This window comes from Callorhinus ursinus, unplaced genomic scaffold, assembly GCF_003265705.2.
Source record: "Callorhinus ursinus isolate GAN/ISIS: 27379988/994484 unplaced genomic scaffold, GSC_fseal_2.0 scaffold30, whole genome shotgun sequence".
Taxonomy (NCBI): domain Eukaryota; kingdom Metazoa; phylum Chordata; class Mammalia; order Carnivora; family Otariidae; genus Callorhinus; species Callorhinus ursinus.
Genome location: NW_027397092.1, coordinates 11,223,693 through 11,249,659, shown reverse-complemented (window position 1 = coordinate 11,249,659; position 25,967 = coordinate 11,223,693). Strand labels below are relative to the sequence as shown.

General features: G+C 43.7%; 1 protein-coding gene across 8 annotated transcripts in view; it reads right to left on the bottom strand.

Moving 5' to 3' along the window:
- The window catches only part of GRAMD2B (GRAM domain containing 2B), a 123,134-nt gene that overhangs the window by 22,294 nt on the left and 74,873 nt on the right, over window positions 1–25,967 (bottom strand). For 3 of the 8 annotated variants that reach the window (XM_073878603.1, XM_073878601.1, XM_073878600.1), the window contains exons 2-3: window positions 2,785–2,904; window positions 1,924–1,966 (exon numbers count right to left, since the gene is read on the bottom strand). In XM_073878603.1, coding sequence (XP_073734704.1) covers window positions 1,924–1,966; window positions 2,785–2,890 — 149 coding nt within the window. In that variant the 5' untranslated portion in view covers window positions 2,891–2,904. Of the gene's footprint in view, window positions 1–1,923; window positions 1,967–2,784; window positions 2,905–2,976; window positions 3,242–25,967 lie in introns of those variants that run through there. The other 5 variants (XM_073878599.1, XM_073878598.1, XM_025860889.2 and 2 more) reach the window with 3 other exon arrangements.

Below are 25,967 nucleotides of genomic sequence, written 5' to 3'. Positions count from 1 at the left end.
GTTTCAGAATTCTATTAATATTTAACATGTGTTAATTGAGGAGGGCATTGTATTAAAGGCCATGAGGCACACAAGACAGTCTTTTTCCTTAAGGAGCCTGTGAATTCATCAAACAACTGTTTTAAAAGGGCAGTACAAGATTAGCACCAAATAATACATACCGTGGGTTTTAGGAGGAACTAAAGAGGCACTAAGTCCATCAGATCAATAGCACAAGTTGGGTTTAATACACTGGGACTCAGAAGATGAGCAGGAGGTGGGTATGAGGAAAAGAGACAAAACATCCCAGAGTAGGGAAAACAGAAGTGAAATCAGGATAAAAATGACGAATGTGTCTGCAAGTGAAGTCTTCCTTTTTTCTGGTAAGGGCAGGGCTCCAGCATGTGTTTCTGAGATGATGCCGGTCCTGGCTCTCTGTTTGAGTACATATGTGAATTTACACATGTCTTCAGCCCCACAGACACACAGAATCATTTCAGAGTGGAATGCATGTGTGATTTTTAGAGGTCTATATATGTGTGATTTTTTAGAGGTCTACCTAGGACCAAGTTTTAGGATACAATTATGTAGGGGTTTTTTAAATATTATTATTGGGAAAAATGACACATGAAATCCATGATTCCACAATATGATTCCTTACAAAGAGGCTCAGTTAAAACTACTATTTGGGGGCGCCTGGGTGGCTCAGTTGGTTAAGCGATTGCCTTCGGCTCAGGTCATGATCCTGGAGTCCCGGGATCGAGTCCCGCATCGGTCTCCCTGCTCAGCGGGGAGTCTGCTTCTCCCTCTGACCCTCTTCCCTCTCGTGCTTTCTATCTCTCATTCTCTCTCTCAAATAAATAAATAAAATCTTTAAAAAAAAAAACCTACTATTTGGTTCAAAGCAGATGTAAGAATCTTGAGTAATTCAGGTGGTATGAGGGTATGACTCAGAGACAGAAATGACTGAAGCCAGATTTTAGACTCTGGGTCTCTCCAGCTGTGAAAAGATGGACTATCTGATGTTCCGGGCCCCTGCCAGCCCCAACAGTTTGGGTCCATGTTGCTCTAACCACAGGTGAAGATTTGGATTTAGCTACAGACCAGTGACCCTATTCACAGATATAAGTTCCTCTTGAATTCTAGGAATCACTTTTTTTCCCTTTGAAATTACGAGTAAACACTGAACTCAAAAATAAAACTATTTTTACAAATGTCAAATTATCTGCTATTTCTACTATCCACTGATCTGATTCAATCACCTCTACTGATTCACGTTTGTAAACGTTAATGGAATTGCCAAGGCAACGAGCTCTCGAAGGACCGTCAGCAAATGCGAAAAGGAGGGCAGCTGTGCCCTTGATGGATTCAATAGCCACAGCAGAATGGGCTTGTCTGCAGAGCACGGCGCTCTGTGAACGGGGTGCTGATTTACATAGTGCCGTGTCTTTGTGCCTCCTGAGCTGTGGTACTCTCGTTTGTCACAGGTGACTATGAGCTGGACGGAAAGCCCAGTGCAAAATGAAAATGCCGGGCCTCTTATTAAAAAATCAGGAATTTCCAGCCAGCCAGAGCAGAAGAGTAAAGCCAGCGTGGGGCTCTCTGCGACTACACCGAGGCCCCGCCCGTGCCGGTTAACAAGCATGCTCTCACGGTGGGTCCTGGGTGCATCATTCCCAACCCAAGCCTGGGGGAGGCGGAGTTAAGGCACCCTTTTCAGGCTCCCGCAGGAGCCAGCCAGTAATGGTGCAAGATTCAAGAAACCACATGCTTTGTGCCTTTGCCCAGAGACTCGTGCGGTGAGTGCGGCGAGATGCGTGGACAGGAAACTAGAGAAAAGAGGGTTGAACGTGAGCTGTGTCAAGCCAGCCATGCAGAACCGAAGATGAGAGAACTGGAAGCAACAGAAAAGAAAAATCTGGGGGAGAGAGAGATGAGACTTACGCTTGGTCTTGAATGAAGTAAGGATTTGGAGAGAAGGAATGGGCTGGGTAGCCAGGAAGGAAAGGGAAAGGCAGGAGTTACTTAATTACCCTTCAGCAGAAGCCAGGACACCCCGAAAGGTGCAGTTCTGACAGTTCCAGGATCAGGGAGAAGAAAGGAGAGCAATCCCTCCACCGCTCGGTACAGACCCCCGGCCACACTGCCCCATAACTGACCATGGGTATAGCCATTCTCTTTTCAGGGCAAAAAAAAAAAAAAAAAAAAAGGCAACGTGAAGTTCCTACTTCTTCCTTGCATGGGAAAGCAAGCATGTAAGTGGAGGCTCTGAGAGTGCCAGGGAGCGTGGCTCCGCTCAGGCTCATGACCAGACTGCTACTGGCTCCCAGCACCGGCCCCCAGGAAGCAGCAGTCCCCCAACACAGGCACAGCCTGGCCCAGGATCCCAGGCAGGTGGCTGCCGGGAAGGCAAGGCAGCAGGTGAGCACTTGCACAGGTGGAATGGGCACTCCCACCTGGGCAGGTCTCATGGGCTCCCTGGCCACCTTTGCAGGTGCTTCCGAGGTCTGTGCCAGACAGGGGGCTGTCCTGGCTTTAGGTAGCAAGAGCTGTCCCTGAAGAAAGGGGCAGATGTTCTGCTGTAGGCTGGGGCAGGGAGGAGGAAGGATGCTGCCAGCAAGAGACGAGGCAGGAAGGCAAGCTTCAGCTTCAAAGACAGGCACCCCGCTTCTTGGCCAGGGGTTTATTTGCCTACAGTAGATCCTGACTCTTCACCACCACCACCAACCTAGAAACACGGGCTCCTCCCAGCAACCCCTTGTCCCCAAAGGCCCCAAAGAACAAAGTGTCACCGCCAGGACTCACCGCAAGGAAAGGATTCTCTTCTGGTCTGGGGACTCGGCCTCGCTGGACGGACTTGGGGACTGGATTGCTGGCGACTTGCAGATCTTCTTTTTCTCCTCCACACCATTCTCAGCCTCTGAGCTGGAGAAGAGAGAAGAACGCTTGGCCTTAGACATCCAGGGAAGGGGGTGGAAGGAAAAACGATGAAAACACCTTGCTTTCTGGAGAAGGGAATGATGTTCAATCCCCATAGCAGGCTGAAGTCAACCTGGACGGCCGTGCCCTTTCCAGATCTCCATTCTGCCGCCTCTCGGCTGGCCCCTCAAGGGCATGAGCTCCAGGTCATGCCTGCTGTGGCAGCTAAATGTCCGACTTTGTGGGAACTGGGTGGCTCCCAGGTGTGCGCACTGCTCAGCTCTGCCCTGCTAGCTGCGTGCTGGGGCGACAGATCACCCGGAGGCTGGGAGGGCCTGTGTACACACGTGCTCGGTGCACACGCTCACGCGTGGCCTTCTGCCAGGTGTGAGCCTTCCTGCTTCGAGCCCCCACCCCTTTGTTTGCATTTCTCTTGTGTCATTTACCACCCACTGTTGTAGTTATATATAGCTCCCACTTTGGGTTGTTGGTATTTTAACCAAGCACTTCTCTAAGCCGTGTGCAGTCTCTAATCTACACAGCCACCCAGGCTGGGTAGGAATTATAACAACCCCCTCTTCAGAGATCTGGAATTTGAGGCTCTCAGATATCATCCACCTTGCCCAAGTTCACAGAACCGGCATCTGTCAAGCTTAGGTCTGTCCATCGAGGAGGCCTCTGGGTACACAGCCATTCTCACACCTTCCCTTTGCCCTGCCATCCACCCACCTCCCGCCCCCAACCACTTGTCCTTCCATCTAGCCCCCTCATTAGCTCTTCAGTGCGAGAGGGCTCCACGGCGGCGTGAGGATCTTAGTGATTTTTATACTGACCACAGGGTCTAGGTGAGTGCTGGTATCTAATCATCAACAACAGGCTTTTAGAAAACTAGGGCTGACTTTGGTGAAAGAAGGATTAGAGGGGAAAGCAAGTTAGGAGGGTTTGCACACGGCACCACTAACAAATGGAGGTAACCGGTGGGGTGGATGCAGGAGTTGAGCTCCCTCAATCTTGGGGACCAGGGACACGAATTCCAATTTGGGAAAGAAAGAGGAGGGTGAGGAACGTGGGAAGGGAGAATATGTGGTGTTTTACATGGGCCAGACCTTCTTCCGTGCCAGCCTGCAAAGCACAGAATTCACAAGACACATTTCTGGGAATGTGAGAGCTCCAGGGAGGCTGAACATAAAGGAAAACATATTAAGATAGCATTGCAATGACAGTTTGGCTACTTTGAATCCTAATTTACCACCATTTGGTGTCTTCACCTGCATGTGACCGCACGGGCAGGAAATGTGAGTGGTTAGTTGAAGCTTTGTGGTTGCTTGCTTAGACTTAGAGTTTTATCACTTTTCACAGTGTGTTCCAGTTCCAGCCCATTCCAGTAAGACTGCAGTAGTGTCAAAATCAAGACCAAGTGTATCTGACAAGGTAGCCAGTTAATAATCCCTACAGACAGTGGATGCCCTTACATTGTAGTTAGCATTCCTAAGTACGTCAGCATTCCCCCACCTTCCACTTCTTCAATTCTCAAAGTACTCAAAAGCACTTAGGTACGTTCGAAGAGCTCAGTCCATAATTGAATTGTGTGATGTGACAAAAGGCACATGGAAGTCTTTGCAATATTAACAGGAAAACACTGCTTTGGTTTGAAATAGAGGGCTCTATTTAATTTTAGCATCAAGTTGAATTCATAGAACGGTTAAGGGGCTGTAGAGCATACCTCTGCCCACCCACCCTCCCTAAGACACACACATTATTCGAGTTCTTCAAAAGCATCAGACGGTAATCCACTTGTGAGGCCCTCTTTAAGTAGGGAGAATAAGTGTATGTGGACCCTCAATAATCCACTCGGCATTTATTTATGTATTTACTGAATTTTATGCATGAGCCAGAGCCGCTGCTATCCTGTACAGCACCTCTGCGTACTGAGAAAGGATCCTACCCCCAAGAGGCATTCACCAAAAGCTGCCCCTCTGTTTGGAGGTAGCAGGCCTATTGCTACATGGCCTGGCAGATCTAAGGTACCCCTAGCTCTGGGCAAATGTCTTATTTATCCACCTCCTAGACTAAATTCCTTACAAACAGGGAACGTCTGTGTTTTTCCACAGCGCTCAGCTCAGCATTTGATGCTCCTAGTGGTCATTTATACGTGTTGACTGATGTGCGACTCATTCTGCAGTGTCTCACAGAGGAAGTGAAATTCATGTAGGGGCCCATTCAATTTTAGAGTTTTGTCGACTTAAAGATGCCACAGGGGCGCCTGGGTGGCTCAGTCGGTTAAGCATCTGTCTTTGGCTCAGGTCAAGATCCCAGGGTCCTGGGATCCAGCCCTCGTCCCCCCATGTGGGGCTCCCTGCTCAGCGGGGAGCCTGCTTCTCCCTCTGCCCCTCCCCCACCCCCCCACCCCCTGCTAGTGCTCTCTCTCTCAAATAAATAAAATCTTTAAAAAAAAAAAGCTGCTATGGAAACTCAAGCAAGTGAATTCCTAACACAGGAGAGCTCACTCCCACAAGCACCCCTCCCTGCTGAGGTGTTGTGGCAGCGGACTGAAACTATAATAGAATCCAAATAGCAAAGACTGGCCAGGTGTGGGAGGGCCATGAGATGGTTCTACAAGGCCCCTCTGTAACTTTAAAGTTACTGTCAGTAAAGCTGAACTCACCGGCAAGGGAGATGAAATAACAGGTCTTGTTTAAGTCATGAAAAAGAAGAAACCAGGTATTTTTCTTTTTTTTTATAACCAAGAAGAAAAGGCCTTTCAGGGACATTGACCATAAGAGTCAACTAAAAAACAAAACAAAAACCAAACCAAAAGAACAAACTTCTCTTTTTTCCTTTCTCTCTCTCTCCCTCTGTCTCTCTCTTGATTTACTAATAGACAAAGCCTAAAGGTTTATTTCTTCTTGGACACACCCATGGTGTGGCCACCGCAGCCTGTGGTCTTGGTGTGCTGGCCTCGGACACAATGTCCCCACGAGTGGCGCAGCCCGCTGTGAGCCCAAATCTTCTTCAGTTGCTCCAGGTCTTCCTGGAGTTTGTTGTCCAGACCATAGGCCAGGACCTGGCTGTATTGTTTTCCATGCTTGACATGCTTTAGTCCGTTCAAGAACCAGTCTGGGATCTTACCCTGTAAGGATTCTGTATAATGGTGATCACCCATCCCACCTCCTCCTCCGTGAGTTCTCCTGCCTTCCTGGTGAGGTCAGTGTCTGCTTGTCCCAGCACCACGTGGGCCTGTCTCTGCCCCACACCCTTAACTGCAGTGATGGCAAAGGCTCTTTTCTGCCCAACCATCGACTGAGTACTCGCAAAATGTGCTGAGCCTCTCAGGGATCACTAGACATGGCCCTAGTGGCGACCCTAATGGCAGGTGTTCCAACCTTCCTCTTTCAACACATGTTTACTCAAAGGGTCCCTGCTGGCAGGGCAGGATGCTGAGCTGGGCAGGTGACACAGATAAGTGACTGACAGTTTTAAGTAGTCTCAGAAGAACCAGATGCTGGAAACACACGATCAACCTTCACTCGGCCTTGGCAAGTTTTTTCTTCTCCCATCTCCAACCCAATGTAAGTATCACTTGTGGGCCTTGAAAGCTTTTCAGTGGGAATTCCAGGGCACTGAGACAGTCCTGCTTGTACAAACCAAGCCTGATGTTACCCTTTGGGGGAATGCATTTTTATTACCAGCTAGGAAGTGCTGGTTTCAATAAGACACTGCCCCATACGGTTACACAATCTATAAATAAAAAACGGGTTGGACAGTCAGTCCCTATCGAGAGTGTAATATGAGTCAATTCCCAGACCTTATTAATCTGATGATGAGATGACTCAGATTTCACAATTTTTCAGAACTGGAATTCTTATATTCCTCCTGGAAGGAGTCCTCTCTGAGTTTAGGGTAAACTCAGCTCTCCTTTCTCCTATCCCATTAATCTCCCAGGCCCTTCGTCCCGCATGCTGAGAATGAGCTGTACTCGGCCATCATCCCAAGCAAGTCAAGGTAAGTAGCTATTGGGCAGAATGATGATTAAGTTGCATCTCAGGTGAGTGATTAAGTGGCGTCTCAGGTAAACAAGTGCCTCCTATGGTTCAGTCCAGGCAGTTGTGTTCCTTTCTAATCATAGTGGCGAATCCCTGTGTTCAAATCTACCTTCAAGTTAAATCAGTCTAAGTTAAAGCATAAGAAATGTCATCAATTCCCTTATGGTAGCATGGATGAGGGTAGTTTTAAATCCACTGTTCCTTAAAAAAAAAAAAAAAAATCCCTGATCACCAGATGCTGAAACCACAGTCTTGACCAACAAGGTTTGGAAGTGACTTGACGAGAGGCTATGTTTCACCAGAGGATCTCAAATGGATAAAGTCCTGGAAGTGGGACTGTTGTGATTAAGGCCAGGTCTGTCACAATACAGTGTTGTGCTGAAACCCTATACTGGAAACTAGGATACACCTGGGGAGGCCAAGACCTAGGGCACCAAACACTTGTTTTTGTTTTTTTAAGATTTATTTATTTGAGGGGGGAGGTGGTGGGGGAAAGGGAGAGAGAGAATCTCAAGCAGACTCTCCGCTGAGTCCGGAGCCCAGCGTGGGGCTCGATCTCACAACCCAGAGATCATGACCTGAGCCAAAATCACGGATCAGACGCCTAACCGACTGAACCACCCAGGTGCCCCACCAAACCCCTGTTTTTGGTGTGTTGCTTGCTTAGTGGCTTCAAGGCTGGCTGGCAGGCGAGGGCGGCACTATGTGGGAACAAAGAGATGGACTACAAGAACAGAGGAGGGCTCTGGGCGTGGCTGGGCAGCAGCCATAGTACAAATCGAGACATCATGGTAACCATAAGAAGGGTGCAGAACAGGGCACAAAGGTGCAGGAGGTGGTGATGAAGAGCAGGGCCTCTCTAAGACCCCTCAGCCTCTCCAACTGCAAAGTAAATGCAAGATCTCCCAAACTAGATTTTGTAAGCCAGGAAAAAGTCTTTCATTTACAGTTCTGATACAGTAGATCTTTGTCTAGAAACTTTAAATTTTATGCACCTGTCTACATATTCATTTCTGAATAAGTACTAGAAGCAGAAGTACACAATTCAAAAGTTACAAATGGAACTCTGAAAACTATAAACCACTGATGAAAGAAATCAAAGATGACACGAACAAACGGAAAGATAGCCTGTGTTCATGGATTGAAAGAATACTGTTACAATGTCTACAAGAGTATGGACAAAGCAATCTACAGAGCATAATCCCCATCAGAATACCAACAGCATCCTTCACAAAACTAGAACAAATAATCCTAAAATTTGTATGGAACCACAAAAGACTCCAAATACCCAAAGCAACACTGACAAAGAAGAACAAAGCTGGAGGTATGGTAATCCCAGATTTCAAGATATACTACAACACTGTAGTCATCAAGACAGTATGGTACTGGCTCCAAAACAGACACATAGATCAATGGAACAGAATAGAGAGCCCAGAAATAAACCCGCACTTATATGGTCAATGAATCTATGACAAAGGAAGTAAGAATGTACAATGGGGAAAAGACAGTCTCTTCAATAAATGGTGCTGGAAAAACTGGACCACTTTCTTACACCATACACAAAAATAAACTCAAAATGGATTAAAGACTTAAATGTGAGACCTGAAACCATAACGCTAGTAGAAGAAAACATAGTGAATGATCTCTTTGACACTGACCTTAGAAATATTCTTCTAGGTATGTCTCCTTAGGCAAAGGAAACAAAAGCAAAAACAAACTATTGGGACTACACCAAAATAAAAAGCCTTTACACAGTGTAGGAAACCATCAACAAAACAAAAAGGCAACCTACTGAATGCAAGAAGCTATTTGCAAATGATATATCCAATAAGGGGTTAATAACCAAAATATATAAAGAACTCACATAACACCAAAAAACAAATAATCTGACTAGAAAATGGGCAGAGGACCCAAATAAACATTTTTCCAAAGAAGAGACAGAGATGGCCAACAGACACATGAAAAGATGTGTCTAATCATCAGCACTCATCGGGGAAATGCAAATCAAAACCACAATGAGATACCATCTCATACCTGTCAGAACGGCTGAGACTCAAAAAGACAAGAAATAACAAATGCTGGTGAGGATGTGGAGAAAGGGAAACCCTCAAGCACTATTGGTGGGATGTAATTTGGGACAGCCGCTGTGGAAAACAGTGTGGAGGTTCCTCAAAAAATTAAAAATAGAAATACCACACAATCCAGTAATTCCACTTCTGGGTATTTACCCAAAGAAAACAAAAATACCAATCTGAAAAGATATATGCACCCCTATGTTCACTGCAGCTATTCACAAGAGCCAAGTTATGGTAGCTGCCCAAGCATCTACTGATAAATGAATGAATAAAGAACACTGGGGAGGGATGTGCTATGGTGAGCGCTGTGAATTGTGTAAGACTGTTGAATCACAGACCCGTACCTCTGAAACAAATAATACATTATATGTTAAAAAAAAGAAAAGAAGAAGAAGAAGATAGCAGGAGGGGAAGAATGAAGGGGGGGAATCGGAGGGGGAGACAAACCATGAGAGACTATGGACTCTGAGAAACAAACTGAGAGTTCTAGGGGGGAGGAGGGAGGGGGGATGGGTTAGCCTGGTGATGGGTATTAAAGAGGGCACGTTCTGCGTGGAGCACTGGGTGTTATATGCAAACAATGAATCATGGAACACGACATCAAAAACTAATGATGTAATGTATGGTGATTAACATAATAATAAAAAATAAATAAAATAAAAAGATACTACAGTGGAAAAAAAAAGAATTTAATGGTAAAAAAAAGATGCAGTATAATACACACAATGGAATATTACACATCCATTAAAAAGAACGAGACTTTGCCATTTGTCACAACATGGATGGGCCCAGAGGGTGTTATGCTAAGTGAAATAAGTCAGACAGACAAAGACAAATACCTTATGATTTCACTTATATTTGGAATCTAAAGAACAAAACAAATTAATAAATACAAATAAAAAGCAGAAAGAGACCCATAAATATAGGGAACAAACTGATAGCTGCCAGAGGTTAGGGGCAGGAGGATGGGCACAATGGATGTAGGGGCTGGGAGATACAGGCTTTTAGTTATGGAATCAATAAGGCAGGGGGATGAAAGGTACAGCACAGGGAATATAGTCGATGGTATTATAATACTGTATGGTAACTGCTTGTGGTGATAGCAGCATAATGTACAGACCTGTAGAATTACTATGTTGTACACCTGCAACTCATGTAACATTATGTATCAACTCTACTTCAATTAAAAATTTACAAATCAAAAAACAAATCTCCCTTCTATCCCTGTTTTATGGTGGCCCTGTTTGTCTCCCAGGAGGCACCCACTACTGTTCCTTGCTCGTGTGTGTCTTTCCAGCAAGAGTCTGTGAACATAAACAAGGCTATGTATTGTCTAAGCACAAATGAGAGCATGCTATCACAGCTTGCTTTTTTCTCCTTTTACTTACTATATATCTTGGTGCTCTTTCCCATATGAGTAGACACAGAGCTTCCTCATTCTTTTTAATGATTGTATAGAATTCCACCGAGATGGATAAATTATAACTTAACCAGTTCCTTATTGATGGACATTTAGGTGGATGTCAGTCTTACTATAAATACAAGTAACACTGCAACAAATGTCCTTGTATGTTTATTGTGTGTGTCAGTATATCCATAGGATAATTTCCTGGAAATGGAACACCTGTGTCAAAACACACACAATTTAAAAAATGTATAGTTATTGCCAAATTGCCTTCAGCAGAGGTTTTGTAACCACACCCACAATATAAAGCAGTGTTTACACATTCTTAATAAAGTGTTAAATGAAAAAAAAATTTTTTTTCCAAGTCCCTAGCAGAGTACCTGGCACATACAATAATGAGAATGATTTTAGTGAAGACTAGTGTTAAATTTTTGATCTTTGAAAATGTGAGAGGTAAAAAAAAATTCCATTATAGTTTTGATTTACTGTTCTCTATGAGTAAGGTTGAGTGTATTTTCATGTATTTTGAAATTTCCTGTTTTGTGATTTAGCTGTTTGTATGTACATGTTGCCAATTTTTCTATTGGGCTGTTGATTGAAACATTCAGGAGCAACACTTCTTATCACAACTATATCACTGATTCTTGCAATATTCCAGAATTGACTTCTTTTTTTTTTTTTTAAGATTTTATTTATTTATTTATTTGACAGAGAGAGACACAGCGAGAGAGGGAACACAAGCAGGGGGAGTGGGAGAGGGAGAAGCAGACTTCCTGTGGAGCAGGGAGCCCCATGTGGGGCTCGATCCCAGGACCCTGGGATCATTACCTGAGCTGAAGGCAGATGCTTAACGACTGAGCCACCCAGGCACCCCCAGAATTGACTTCTTAAATAACTGATATTAAACAATTAGAAGCTAAGTGGATATTAGGGGTTGGCCTAACATTAAAATAATGATGTCGATGACAAATTAACCTCTTTTTTGATAGGCTTACTGGCAGGTAGAAAAAAAAAATGCCAAAAACAGTATTCTTTGGTTTCAGCAAAACCTTTAATGAAACCTGACAGGCTTCTAGTTCAAAAGGGAGGAATGGAGCACAAATGTTGGCCTCTCCTTTCTGAGGACCGTTAAAATAAGTATAAAACAAATAATATTCCTGCTTATAATCATGGAGGGAAACCATCAACTTACTTTGAGTAAGTTCCCAAATTTCTGGAATATGGAAAGTAGAAAGTACAGTGTTAACTTGTGCAGCAAAGTAAGGAAGCTGTAGTTAGAATATGGGCATCAGTGGAAGGTAAGGGAACAGTAATCTAGTCTGTCAAAGTCCAATGAGATGCTATAGGAGAAGGACTAAGAAGTCGATGAATACATTATATTAAATTAAAGGTATGCCTAAGAGATCTTTGACTGCCTCCTCTTGACCCGAGCCCCCATTGTCATACCCATCGTCAGGCAGGCAGACAGACACTTAGCTATGGAGGTCCAATATCAGAAGGGGTGTCAATGAAAACACAGAGCAAACTTAGTTGCAGAAAGCCAGGGTACCCAGCATGGAGAGTGGAGCCCTACAGTAAATCCTTGTCATCCTCCATGTGGAATCAGTAGTCCCCAGGCTAGGTGCTAATCCACTACCCATGTCCTTCCACAGATCCCAGAAGAGCTCTCTAGTCCCTCTTTCTGAAATATGAAATGACAACAAAGGATTGCCAGACCCTTGAAGAAAACCTGAAGTCTTAATGACAAGACTGAGATAAACCAACAGGAAAGTAAACTCCTTAGGAAACTGACTTCAGAGAACAGAAGAAAACTTAAGACAAATGAGTGAACAAGAAAAGCAAAACCCCAAAGCCTTCTAATGAATATCTTCAGAGAGAGAAGATGGCACCCATGAAATGGATCACAGTATTACGGCAAGGGAAAACCTCCCTGGACTCCTCAGTTCTCCTTGAGGCCAAGTCCTCAGTGGCTTTCCAGGCACATGGTGACCTGGGCTGTCCACCCCTCCTCAGCCCCTGACCCCCTCACTCATATTCTTCCAACTACAGCCCCAAGCTCTCACAAGAACACCTGTGCACTGGCTGTTCATCAAATGTAGGCTGATGTATTTTTTAAAGAGATAAAAGAGAAAGCAGGACTTACAAAGAGGGATATGCCTATGTAACATTAGGAGTAGGTAGACAGAGGCAGGGAGTGAGTTTGAGTTGACTCTTATGTTCCATCAAAACAGGAAGTGAAGAGATAAGGTTTAAAATTAATAAGCAAGAGGGGCGCCTGGGTGGTTCAGCCGTTAAGCGTCTGCCTTTGGCTCAGGTCATGATCCCAGGGTCCTGGGATCGAGCCCTGCCTCGGGCTCCCTGCTCAGCAGGAACCCTGCTTCTCCCTCTGCCACTCCCACTGCTTGTGTTCCCTCTCTCGCTGTGTCTCTCTCTGTCAAATAAATAAAATCTTAAAAAAAATAATAAAATAAGCAAGAAAGAGCAGGATACAAAGAATTTTATAGATAATGGAGTAACCACTGCAACTAAAATCAGACACAGAAGAAGCTACTGGGGAGGCAGATGGAGAATGGGAGAGGTGGAATTGAGTTCACTGTAAATTTTAATGCACTTTATTATTTTGTGAACACTTAAAAACACGTTAATATCCTTATAAAGAAGATCTAAAATATAGCACAGATCATAAAAATAGGTGGATTTGCTGTCTTCAAATGTTTGAGTTCCTGCTCTGTGTAGAACATACTGACAGATGCTGCCCTCTCAGGGCTGTAGCCTCTCCTGGGAATTTTAGTTTAGCACCTAAATAAAGCATAATACAGGTTACAAGGGATGTCTACCATACACATAGTGTCTTGGGAATTCAGAAATCTAGTTGTGGGGGCACCTGGGTGGCTCAGTCGTTAAGCGTCTGCCTTCGGCTCAGGTCATGATCCCAGGGTCCTGGGATCGAGCCCTGCCTCAGGATCCCTGCTCAGCAGGAACCCTGCTTCTCCCTCTGCTACTTCCCCTGCTTGTGTTCCCTCTCTCGCTGTCTCTCTCTAATAAATAAATAAAATCTTAAAAAAAAAGATATCTAGTTGTGAAGAGGAGAATCAGAGAAGGTTTGTGGGGGAACTCAGCATGACATGTGTGCACGTATGGGGGGGCAATATTTCTTTTCTCATTTAGCTGTCAGAAATACATTTCAGGACAAGAAACCAGAAGTATAAATGATATTTCTATTTGTGCTGTAAATAAATACATAAAAATAACTAAAAAAATAAATCCATTCCTGTGGATGGAGAAAATCAAACCCTCCCATTACGACACTGTACTCATCTCTGCCACCTCTCTGTCCGGGGAGACATTGTATTTGTGCAACCGTCACAGGGGAAGGACTGACGTTTGAGCTGAGTACATACAACAGACTTGTCGAGATACCAAAAGGGCACCAGAAATACAAGGGAAGGCAGTAGCAAAAACAGGCAGACAAGGAAGGGTCACACATGCACAAGGAAATCGAGCAGTCTGGTTTTCTCTGGAGTATAGGTAGCAGACAGAAGTGGCAATTACGTCCTTGGAAAGTTTGATTCCTAATGAGAGCGGACTGCTTTTAGACTTCATTTGGTTGGCAGCAGGGATAAATGAAACATTTTTAAGCAGAAGGCATGAAGCGGCAGGATGTGAAGTGCCCATCTTTTCCCACACAGCCATTGTGAGAGTCTAAAGAGCTATGGACTTTGGGGGGATTATACTACACTGGTGGCCAAGCATGGGGTGGGGGTGGGGGGCTGAGGGCGAAGGCAAGAAGCAGGAGACTGAACGGGGCAGTGAATCCAGAGATGACACCAAAAGAGAGAAGAGAGCAAGCAATGGAGAGCAACATCCAAGATAACCCCAGGGTTATCTGGGGGATGGAGAAGATAGGACTGCCACCAACAACTACAGGGAATGCAAGAGGGAATGCAGCTGGGTGGGAGGGATTTTGCAAACCTAGTTTTAGATATAACAGACGTCTATTGTTAGCAATAGACATCTAACATATCGTGAAAAAGCTGTATCTAAGAAACCAAGAGAACCCAAAAGAACAACAGCAAAAAGAGGATCTGATTGCAGAGGAGAGGTTCTGCCAGCTGGAGACTCTTTTCTGCTGAGTCTCAAGCACATGGCCATAGCCAAGAGTGACAGCTCGAGCTCAGCTGCAATCCCAGGCATGGAGGAATGGCTCCACCACGGGCCACCAACTGGCCCCAACACACCTCTTTAAACTGGTCCTACAGAGCTCCCCTCTGCTCGCATTCAAATGGACAAGTCTCTGTCCCAGGATCCATCACGTGAGTCACTCCCACCTTTCTACCTTCTCCTGACTCTGTTTGCCCACATCACTGCTTTGCTTCCAAAGCCTAAGGCGACTCAACTCGAAAAAGCATTTAATCATCAGGATTCTGGTTCCAAAGGGCCAGAAACCCAACTCAAATTAGCTTATGTTTACAAGAAAAGAACAGAAAAGGAAAAAAAAAACCCGAAAGGGCTTTTGTCCCTGCTTCAAGATGAAGTCACCAGTGCACAAGAGCTGCAGCTGCAGACCTTTCCCTTCAACCTCTGAACACACAGCAGTCATCTCCGGGGTCCCCCTCTGCAAGTCGCCTGGGCCATCAATGCCTGATTCATCCTCCCGAGACACCACCTCCATTGCGTCACGCCCCCGCTCCAGAACCAACAATGGCTTTCTATTGGGCATCGGATTGCGGCGTCTGGATATGAGCCAAGACTTGCCAGAGTTTTGCCACGTTCCTCTACTTTTCAAAAAGAGTTCTGCATTCCAGCCATGTTGGTCTTCTCCCCATGGCCTCGCTTACATCATGTTCCATCCTCCCTCTGTGCATTGGCTCCAGCCTGGGCTATCCTCTCTGCTCCTTCCCAACTCCCCACAACTACACACTGTTCCATGCCCGGGGCATGTCTAATTATAGACCTGTCTGATACTGGCCCCCTTCTCTTTAGCTCCAGTGTCTAGATATAAGAAATTGTGCAATTAATACTTACTGACCAGACAACTTTGAGTATATTTGTAGCACAGGACAAAAAAAAAAACAAAACAAAACAGCATTTTTTTTTTTTTAAACTAATCTCTACACCCAACATGGGGCTTCAGCTCAACCCAGAGATCCAGGGTCCTATGCTCTACTGACTGAGCCAGCCAGGTGCCCCAACAATCAGCATTTTAAAAAGGGCTTGGGCTTACATTTTCTTTCAACCTACATGGTAAACTCCTTCCCAGGTGTGCCGTACAACTTCTATTGGAAGGGGGCCATGCTGAATGTGCAAGAAGGGAGAAACATTGTCTTCCCACTTTCCCTTACAATGAATCAGCATTGTGTACAGACTTAATCCTCACACTGATCATTAGTTAGGTGAGTGATAATTTGAATCCCTGTGACAACTCAAACAGACTGTCTTCATTGTTGGAAGAAACAATGATCGCAAGCAAAATTATAATCAAATTAAGTAACTTCTCAGTAGTGGTACTTCGAGGCCAAGCACAAATGGAAAACAACAAAATAAAATGACAAGAAAATACATCAAGGAGACAGCAATTGACTTTTCCAATTTCCAGGAAAGGCAAATTGATGTTGCTGACGGTGAATTCCCTGTTATTTACACCTGCGGCAGGTAAATAGTATTTTGTATGTTGCATTGCTCCGTGCTAACAACATTTCTAAAAATATGTTTAATATGGCTCCTTTAAACAAGAATATAATTTTCTCAGGGGCAAGGACTTTAAATAGTTTTTGTATTTCTATCCCCACTCCTTTTTTGAAGTTGTTCTCTACCAGCAATTGCTAAATGTCAGAATAAGCCACTTTCATGTACCTAAGATAAATTCGAGGACATTTACGAAAGCTTTGGCCTGAAGGATGTGTTTGGGGAAGAAATAAATTTTAAAAGCAGAATGAAACACTTAGCAAAACAGAAAGATAGGAATACAAAAGAAAAGCGCATGAAATCCAGGGAAAAAAATACTTAGATTAAGTACAATATTAACAAATCTTTAGCTATTAGGAAAATACTCAAAAACATCATAAATATTAAATAAGATCAGAAAGTACCTCAGGTACTTGAGAAACAACTATAAATTAAAACCTAGATTATGGAGAGCAACTGGATCACTGGGAATATATTTATAGGACACGGTACAGAAAAAGAATATGCCCTAAAATAAAATAGCCATTTGCAATTACAGGCAATTCTGAAGGATAAAAGCAAAGCAGTTTTACATACGTTGGACTTGTAACTGCTCAAATTCATAAATGTGCCTATTGCCCAGAGCAGGGATGCTAGAATTTAAGGAAAATTAAGAAGTTCTTTCAACAAGCTTTGGGGAGGGCCACAATTTTTAAACACCTCTATACCAAAAGAGATCTGATATCCAAGATAAGAAGCCACATGCATCGTCTTTGAACCTACCACATCCTGAACATGGCAAGGAAGAAGGAAAGAACAAACATGTAAGGACTCTCTCTGCTCTGAACAGATTTACATTTGAAACAAAGACAATTGGCACACATAAAAAAAAACAAAAACAAATCCACTGTTCTATCAACCTCATTAAAACCTGAATAAAGATGTTAATGCCTGTGTGGGGTTCCATCAAAAAATATCAATTTGGAACCACATTTTAAAGGAAAAGAGGACCAAGGATAGTACAAAATTGGGAGGAGAAAGGCTTCAGGAAGAAGGCATAAAACGTTACAGTGTGCAAGGAAAGAGAAAGGAACAATTAACATGGATGTAGGAGTTCTACAGAGAAGGTGTTTTTAGTGGAAGAGCCTGAGAGGTGAGTAGAATCATAAAAAATCAAGTGGCTGAGGTAGAAAGGTGCTGCTGAGCAGAGGAGCCTCAAGATTTTGAGAAAATAAGAGGGCCTTGCCCTAAGATGAGGCACAACTTTCTTAAAATGCTACTCATGAGGGGCGCCTGCGTGGCTCAGTCGGTTGAGCGCCTGACTCTTACTTTTGGCTCAGGTCATGATCTCAGGGTTGTGAGATCGAGCCCTGTGAGATCAGCTCTGTGCTCAGCGAGGAGTCTGCCTGTGATTCTCTCTCTCTCTCCCTTTCCCTCCCGCTCGCGCACACACGCTCTTTCTCTCTAAAATAAATAAAGTCTTTTAAAAAATGATACTCCTGAGAAAATGACCTTCATCTCTTCTGATAGATGGGTACTGGACGAGAGGAATGTGAGGGAGTCGGGATTTACAGGTACTCTTCCAGCAAAGAGAAGGCAGAGGACCAGGTGGTAAGAGACAAAGGGGACAAGGCAGACCCCCCACCCCAAGCAGGACATCCCTAGTAAACGACGTGGGCAGAACATGACTTTGTGTTAATACAAATGCCTCCTGAATTAAGTTTCATTTCTCTTGTTACCATGCATGAGAGTGACTTTTATTCCGGAGAGAGAGGGAATGTACCATGTCAGAAATACATGTACTTAACTAGAAGGGAATATTTTACCTATTAATAGCACAGTAACATTTAAAATTAAAAAAAAAAAAAACCAACAACAAAACACAACACCCCACCCCGACCCAGGGCCACTGGAAGCCGACTTAAAGAGCAATGTTTGTTCTTGTTTTGTGGAGCCCCCACTGTGTCTGTGGAAACAGGCTGTGCTGCTTTGGCCCTCAACTGCTGGAGGAGGCATTTGGACTGGAAACACTGGAGACAGGAGATGGGGCTGCCTGCTCGCACGCTGGCTGTCATCTGTGATGACTAAATTGCTTTCTTTCCTCTGACACCCTTCATTTCCTGGGACTCTTTCTGTTCTAGACAGGTTAAAACAAAACAAAACAAACAAACAAAAAAAACCCCAAACATCAAAAGCCCGAGAGCTAAAAGACCCACGTACATGGGCATTGCAGCAGTTAAAAGTTGCCACAAGACTCCAAAATAGCACAGGCAAGAGCTCGGGCAAACTGTCCCTCCTTCGCTTTCCCTACTTGAGCTCAGCTGTACTACTTCCTCAGCCTCTGTACACTGATCTCACGGCTCAGAGCTGCGTGTGTGTGAGGACAGCTCAGGATGTTCACAGGGCTGTGCCATACAGGAATTTCCACGAGTCAGCTCCAGACTTCCTGCCACATCACCCCCAGTGATGGAAATGGGCACAGGCCCTTTGGATGTCATCAGGGCACGAGAAAATTCTCTTTGCTTAAGTGCTCTGTATTACTGAGGCTCAGGATTTCTTTCTAATGAAAATCAATGCAACTCAACCACTAGACAAGAAGGGCGCTGTCGCTTTTTATTTTATTTATCAATTAATATTTTTAAAAGATTTATTTATTTATTTGAGAGAGAAAGAGCAAGAGAAAGCATGTGAGTGATGGGAGGGGCAGGGAGAGGGAGAGAAGCAGACTCCCGACTGAGCATGGAGCCCAACACAGGGCTCCATCTCATGACCCTCAGATCATAACCTGAGTGGAAATCAAGATTTGGACGCTTAACCGAATGCACCAGCCCAGCTCCCCTGTCATTTTTTAAAAATGCAATATCCATACAGTACAGAAAACAGTTTCCTCTAAGAAGCCTTGGTTTAACTAAAACACTTCCAAACAAGATACTTAAGCAAAGAACAGTTCATGCTATCTCTATGGCAAAAAATTATAAAAGAGTACTTTTTTGGATTATTTTTAGTTGTAAGATTCAAAAGTATTAATGTAACCCGCTCATGAAAGTAAATCCATTAACTGTCTCTTATCTGTGTTTTTCTCCCCTGGAATCTATCCCTGTGTTTTATATGTATTATTGTCAGAGAATTATTTGCTATTTATATCATTATATATCATATAGGACATAAACAATATAGCATATATCATATTTTGTTAATAACGTGATATAATCAAATACATGATATATCATAATTATTATATGTATTGACATATGTAATAATTATAGAGTAACTCCTCACTGCTGTTGAGAAGAAATGTTTATCCCAGTATTTTAAAGATAACTAACTTGCACAGGATGAAAGAATTAGAATTAGTGTAATTTATACATGAAAATTAGTACCTCTTTCAAGAAAGTATAAGCAGTAAGCCTAAATAGATTTTTTTTTTTTTAAACTCAAGCATCTGAGATCCAGACCTGAGCTGAGATCAAGAGCTGGACACTCAACCGATGGAGCCACCCAGGTTCCCCTAAATACATTTTAACAGATCTTACATTTGACATCCTTATTTCCTGTTCTTAATTTCTCCCACACCAAATATGGATTTTCTCTACCTGTGCTAAAAATACACTGCTTGGCCAAACACCTGTTCTCTGCCTCCTCTCTCTTGCCACCCCTTTGTACTGGATTTTCCAAATGACTTTAAATTTGCATTGCTGTTCGCAAAGAGCATGCATACCCATACTGTGCATGATACCACACCAGTGCTCATGAAACCTGGACAAGGCGAGTGTGTACCACACCTATTATCCACGTCACAAATAAGAGCACTGAGGGGACTGACTACACAATAATCTGAGTGCCTAGAACCTCCATTACTCCCATACATTGACTACCTGTTTCGTGCCAAACTCATTCAGACACCAAGACCTGTGGAATTTACCTACTTAATATTCCCCAGTTATGCTCCTCCTGTTCTTTCCCAGGTCTGCTGGCTTCACCGGGGTCCTCAAGCTCTTCTGCCTGGACCATGTACTCCCCAACCTCATGTGAGCTCTGAGAGACCCTTCCTCCATCTCATGCCTTCTGTCTATATCGAAAATCACTTTACCCTGTGATCTTGGAAAAACCCAAATATGATAGGAGAGTTACATCATCTCCTCACCCCCATCCCATTGAAACACTTCCAATTCTCCAGTACCTACAGGATGCAGCTGAATATGAATTAAGGAGGCCCTCTGCAATTTGGAACCTCCCTCTTTGGCTTTTAACCTCCCATCATGTTGCCCCAGTTGTGCACTTAGGCAGCCTAAGACGTCTTTCCTGGCCCCGGCAAGCACTGATTATCTTCAAAGATTTAGCTCTGGCTGGCCTTCGTCCTATAGGGAACCTTGCCCAGTGCCTTGTGTGCCCTGAGGACTGAACCTCCTTTTCAGAATGCTCCTTCCCAGTACTCTATAAGGTATGACTGCCATGGCAACTGCATGCCCTAACGCGGAGGTTTGTTTTAAAATTATGAATGCCTACAGTTTGCTTGTCTTTTCCCTCCTTGGATCATAAGCCCCTGGAGGGCAGGGTCCAGGGTTTTCTGTATCCCTTGGGGAAAAGGGCTCTACTCATTTCCCTTAAGTACTTCATGTTCCTCAAATCAGCACTAGAGGCCGGGCATTCTGATTCCAGCCCAGAGCCCTTTCTGGCTACACCAGATAGCATAAATAGCAACAGGAAGGGATGTATTTCACTGGGGATTCCTGGACCTGGGAAGACTGGCATGGGAAAGGCCAGAGAAATTTTCTACTGGAGGGTGGATCCTGTTCTGGCAAACTTGGACCAAACTGGTCAGGGGCGTTTTAGTGAGGTGATGGTCTGCCCTTCCAATTCTCCCAGGCAAACATCTGACAAAAGGATAGAGCAAATACTGTGGGTCAAGAAGAAACACTTCCATCGAGGAAGCTTTACTGTTTCTTCCCAGGAAACTGGATGAAATGTAGGAGAGTTGGCCTTACTAAGCCCTGTATGAGCACATTACTGCTAGTGGGAAGGGCCATCACACCTCAGTTGGTTTTATTTTTTTAAGAGTCTAAAGGGCAATGCTTAGATAGTGCAGATTCCAAGAAACCTGAAGAACACAAGATTGCGTGTCTTCATTTTATACCTCTGAAATTGATAAGGCTCAAGGAAAAGGATCTGTTCCCGGATCTGTGGCTTCTTAAGAGCAGCCCAACACGTGGTTTCTGGGAGGGGCATCTTCATGTAAGCGTTGTTTATCACATTTCAGTGTCTGAATGAGACTCTGGCTTTCTTGCCTCCACACCAGGTCCCCACTCCCACAGCATGTACTACAGAGCTGCACTGCACAGAGCTGTTCTCTGTCCTATCACGCTTGAATTTAGAAAAAGTTTTCCCCATTTTTAAAAATTTGGGGTAAAGGAGCTTAGGGTAGTATATGCATTTTCTATTTGACCAGTGAAGCTAGGTGGTGTTCACAGAATAGTGACAATGTTTGAAGATCAGTCAGAGATCTCATTAGAAAAACTCAGGCTGGCCTACTTTTGGGGATTACTACTTAGTTTACATCACAGCTAATTGAGTAAAAGTTCCCATTTATTTTCACAAATGATTAGAAAAAATTTCCATCTATTTACTCTGAGTTTTATGATATATACAAAAGAATGATTATTTACTCATGGCCAATCTTGTTTCATCTCTCTCTCCCCTTCTTCTCCCAACTCCCATTTATTTTGAAGCAAATCCCTACATTATCACTGCAGTATGCATGCTAGAAGTTGAATAAAAAAAAAAAAGATAAACACAATACCAATATCAAACCCAAAAAGGATTAACAATTATAACTGATTAAAAAAATAACTGAGGGGTACCTGGGTGGCTCAGCTGGTTAAGCGTCTGACTTTGGCTCAGCTCATGATCTTGGAGTCCTGGGATGGAGCCCTGCATGGGCTCTCTGCTCAGCGGAAAGTTTGCTTCTCCCCCTCTCCCTCTGCCCCTCCCCGCACTCATGCTCTCTCTAGCTCTCACAAATAAATAAATAAAAATCTTAAAAAAAAAGTGAAATCTAGCTCTTGTTCAGGGAAGGTATTAACATTATGTATTATTATTGAAGAGTAGCAGGAGATGTCACCCCAAGAGATGTGGCTTCGGTGTGTGGACTGTTTTGAGCTGTAGGCATTTGAAGGAGAGCAAATGCATGGAGAGGCTTTCTCTGAACTCCCCTTCCCTGCCTAAAGACAGATTCTCCAGAAGGAATTCCCTGGGAGTTTCATCAACCATGAAGGATTGACTCATCATGAAAGAGTAGACTAGAAGTTCACACCACACCCACCCAGATAAACTGTCAGAAAACGTCATTCTCCTGCCTATTCTTCTTCAGGCTCTTCATCTTCCGTGAAAATCATTTACTCTCCCCTGAGGGGCCCACATCCTCCCTCCCCTCTCCCTATAAAGATGGAATTTAATACTGAGTTCTAAAGCCACCTCTCTGAGTTACTCATTTTTCCCTGGGTATCTCTCACATATACATAAGACAAACATGTTAATAATGTTCTTCTCTTGTGAATCTACCTTTTATCATGGAACTCTCAGCTAAGAGCTCAGAAGAGTAGAGGGAAAATTATTTCCCCCCTCTGCAGTACTTAGGGTTAGAATGAACTAAATCATCTCCGGGCACATGCTGGATTTTCTGAGTATCCAGTATGGGACTTGGAAGAGTTCACATTCCCTGCATTAATCTGCATGGCTGTCACCAGCTTGGCAGTAGGAGGTAACCCTTTGGTATCTCCATGTGCTGGGGTCTCTTTTCTTGAGGGCCTCGCTGCTCTGGCTACTCTGGGGAGAAGAAACAGAAATAGCCCCTAATCTCAACACCTGGGCCAAATTAGGTCTTCTTGGGGATGAAGGAAAAGAGATTTGCAATTACATGGGTCAACAAGAAGCTGGTTGTCATTGTGAGCAGAATATATCTAAATGGATGAGCCCCCATGACAGTAGGTGAGATTTTGGTGCCACATCTGTATCCTACTTGCAGCTCATGCTGCACCTGCTTCTCTCCACCTACCCCCCCGCCCAACCCTGCCTTTCAAAACCCAAGGGATATTCTTGAGAGAAACATGCTGCTCAGCAGACACATATGGTGATGTGACAGCACAGCCACCCATTTCCTCTGGCCCATCAATATTATTTGTCAGTGAGGCCTTGGGCTGTGCTGGTACTTGAGGTTGTCTGGGCTTTCCCATAGATGTGCTCATTGGCCTTTGAGAATTTGCAGGGTTAGGTCAGCCCCCCTGGGCAAAGGAAAGGGATGGAAAGTAAGCATCTAAAAAGCAAGCAGTATGTGGGTCTGAAACAAAACATGGCCTTCTAGGTGCAAAGATCAGCTCTCTCTCAAAAGTATTCGGTTCTCAGACTTTGTCCCATTATAAATATAGGCCACAAATGCCAGTGCCCCCTTATCTTTGCAAGAAGTTCTTGCCAATCATTAGAACAAAAACCCTAGAATCCTGTCCATGAAAAAGAGCTTTAATGTAACAGTAATTCCCACCCTCTCCTTGAACAGCTCCAGATACCAAGCTGTCAGGTTATCTTAGAAAGAATGCTGAGGCAATGTCTTTTTTAAGCTGAAGCCTAGCTTGTTTGAAGAGGAGCTTCCTGCAGAGTCTTGTCGGCTCAATCACGGCAGATAATGGGAAGCCCGTCTTTTGTAGTATACCTGAATCCCCTTCCCATCCCTGCTTGCTCCTCCGACCCCCACCCCAGTATGCTCCCCTATAGACAGAGGAGGAGGAAGATGTGGAAAAGAGTACGAGCAGGCTCTGAAGCCTCAAACTTTTGCCTGGGGGGGCCCTGTTTTCTTATTAATTAATGGGAGCTGGGCTTAAGACATGAACAAAACCAGGACAGAGAATACAAATAAAGCTGAAGCACTTTCCTCTCTTCCGTGACAAATCATTTTGGGTAGGCTTGAGCCATATGGTTTCTGGTAAAATCTGTCTGTGAACTCCATAAATGAGTGGTTCTGAAAGTGGGGCCTAAGCACTTTCTATATCAGAACCACCTGGGAGATGGTGGGTGGCCTGTAAAAATGCACACACTTAAACCTACTAAACCATCTTTCTTTTCTTTTCTTTTTTTTTAAAGAGGGAGGAGGTGGGGGGAGGGGCAGTGGAAGAGGGAGAGAGAGGACCTTAAGCAGGTTCCACATTGAGTGTGGAGCCTGCTATGGAGCTCGATCTCACCACCCTAAGATCATGACCTGAGCCGAAATCAAGAGTTGGATGCCTAACCAACTGAGCCACCCAGGTGCCCCTATTTCAAACTGTTTTAAGACTTAAGTCTTATGCCCACTAAAATCTTGGGACTACTGAGGTGAATAGAAACCAAGCCAAAGATTATTAGGCCAAGCAAGAAGCAAATTGGTCAGTTTTGATTCTTTCTTGCAGTGATCTTAGAATGTGGGCTGGCAAAGAGGGGTAAGTTTATCAGCACAAACTAGTACTTCTGGAAAAATAATCCCCATTAGGGTGCCTGGGTGGCTCAGTCAGTTAAGTGTCTGCCTTCAGCTCAGGTCACGATCCCGGGGTCCTGGGATTGAGTCTCGCATCGGGCTCCCCTTCTCTCTCTCCCTCTGCTGCTCCCCTGCTTCTGTGCTCTCTCTCTCTGTCAAATAAATAAATATCTTGAAAAAGAAAAAGGAAAAATAGTCCCCATTAATAATGAGTATGTAATACTACCTTCAGGAATGAAGTTCCAATATTAGTTAAATGCACTATCCAAAATCAAAATACAAACCATGTTTGAATTTTCTCTTGGAGATAAAATTACTAGTGATTTTTGTTTTATTTTTTGCTATGACCTGTGGTGGTCAAGGTTACTACTGTGCACTTGTTCTAATCACATATGTTAATTTGTTTAAAACGTCTTTTAAAAAAAGAAGAAAGAAAAGGGATAACATTGTATTTTGGGATACCAGTTATGCTCAATGTCTTAAACCAGAGCATATTTCAAGTAAATGTTTAGGGAGGAATTTTACGCATGAGGCTCACAGGAAAATCTCTAAATTTTATAATGCATAAATTTGAATACACCTTGGAAAATACATTTTAAATAGAGTTTTGAATGAGTTTGTTTCAAAACTATGAGTGATATAATATTCAGTTAAAGAAGGTGGCTGGCAATGAGATCAGGAGCTAAAAGATTAGATGTGCTAAAGTTAAATCCTAGGGGCGCCTGGGAAGCTCAGTCAGTTGAGCATCTGCCTTTGGCTCAGGTCATGATCTCCCGGGTCCTAGGATCAAGCCCTGCATCAGGCTCCCTGTTCAGCAGGGAGTCTGCTTCTCCCTCTCCTTCCCCCCACTTGTGCTCGCTCTCCCCTTCTCTCCCTCAAATGAATGAAAAAAAAATTAAAGAAGGTGGTTGGTGATGAGATCAGGAGCTAATGGATTAGATGTGTTAAAGTTAAATCCTAGAGCTTGAGAATCCATCATGACAAACCACAAGTCTACCTTCTATCATTTAGATTTAGCCTGCATATTCTTACATGCTTATTCTTTCAGAGGAATTTTAGATTCAGCTGTAACGTTGCAGTCACTGAAATTCTGTTTGAACTTAAAATTTAAGGAACACACTATCTTTATGACGTTAAGTTTTTCTTTCCTTTCAAAGAAGGTAAACCTCTCCATTAATTAAGTTGTCTCCTGTAGTAGCTATATTATTTTTAACTCCTCTTAAGCTTATTTCTGGCTATTTCATATTTCTTGTTGTTTGTACATTTTCTTCCAATTTCTTTTTTAAATTTGTTACTGTTGGTAAGAAGGTAACTGATTTTAAAATATTTTCTGATGACCAGTTAATGTATTGGCTACTCTTGTTTCTGATTGTGTTAGTTCACTT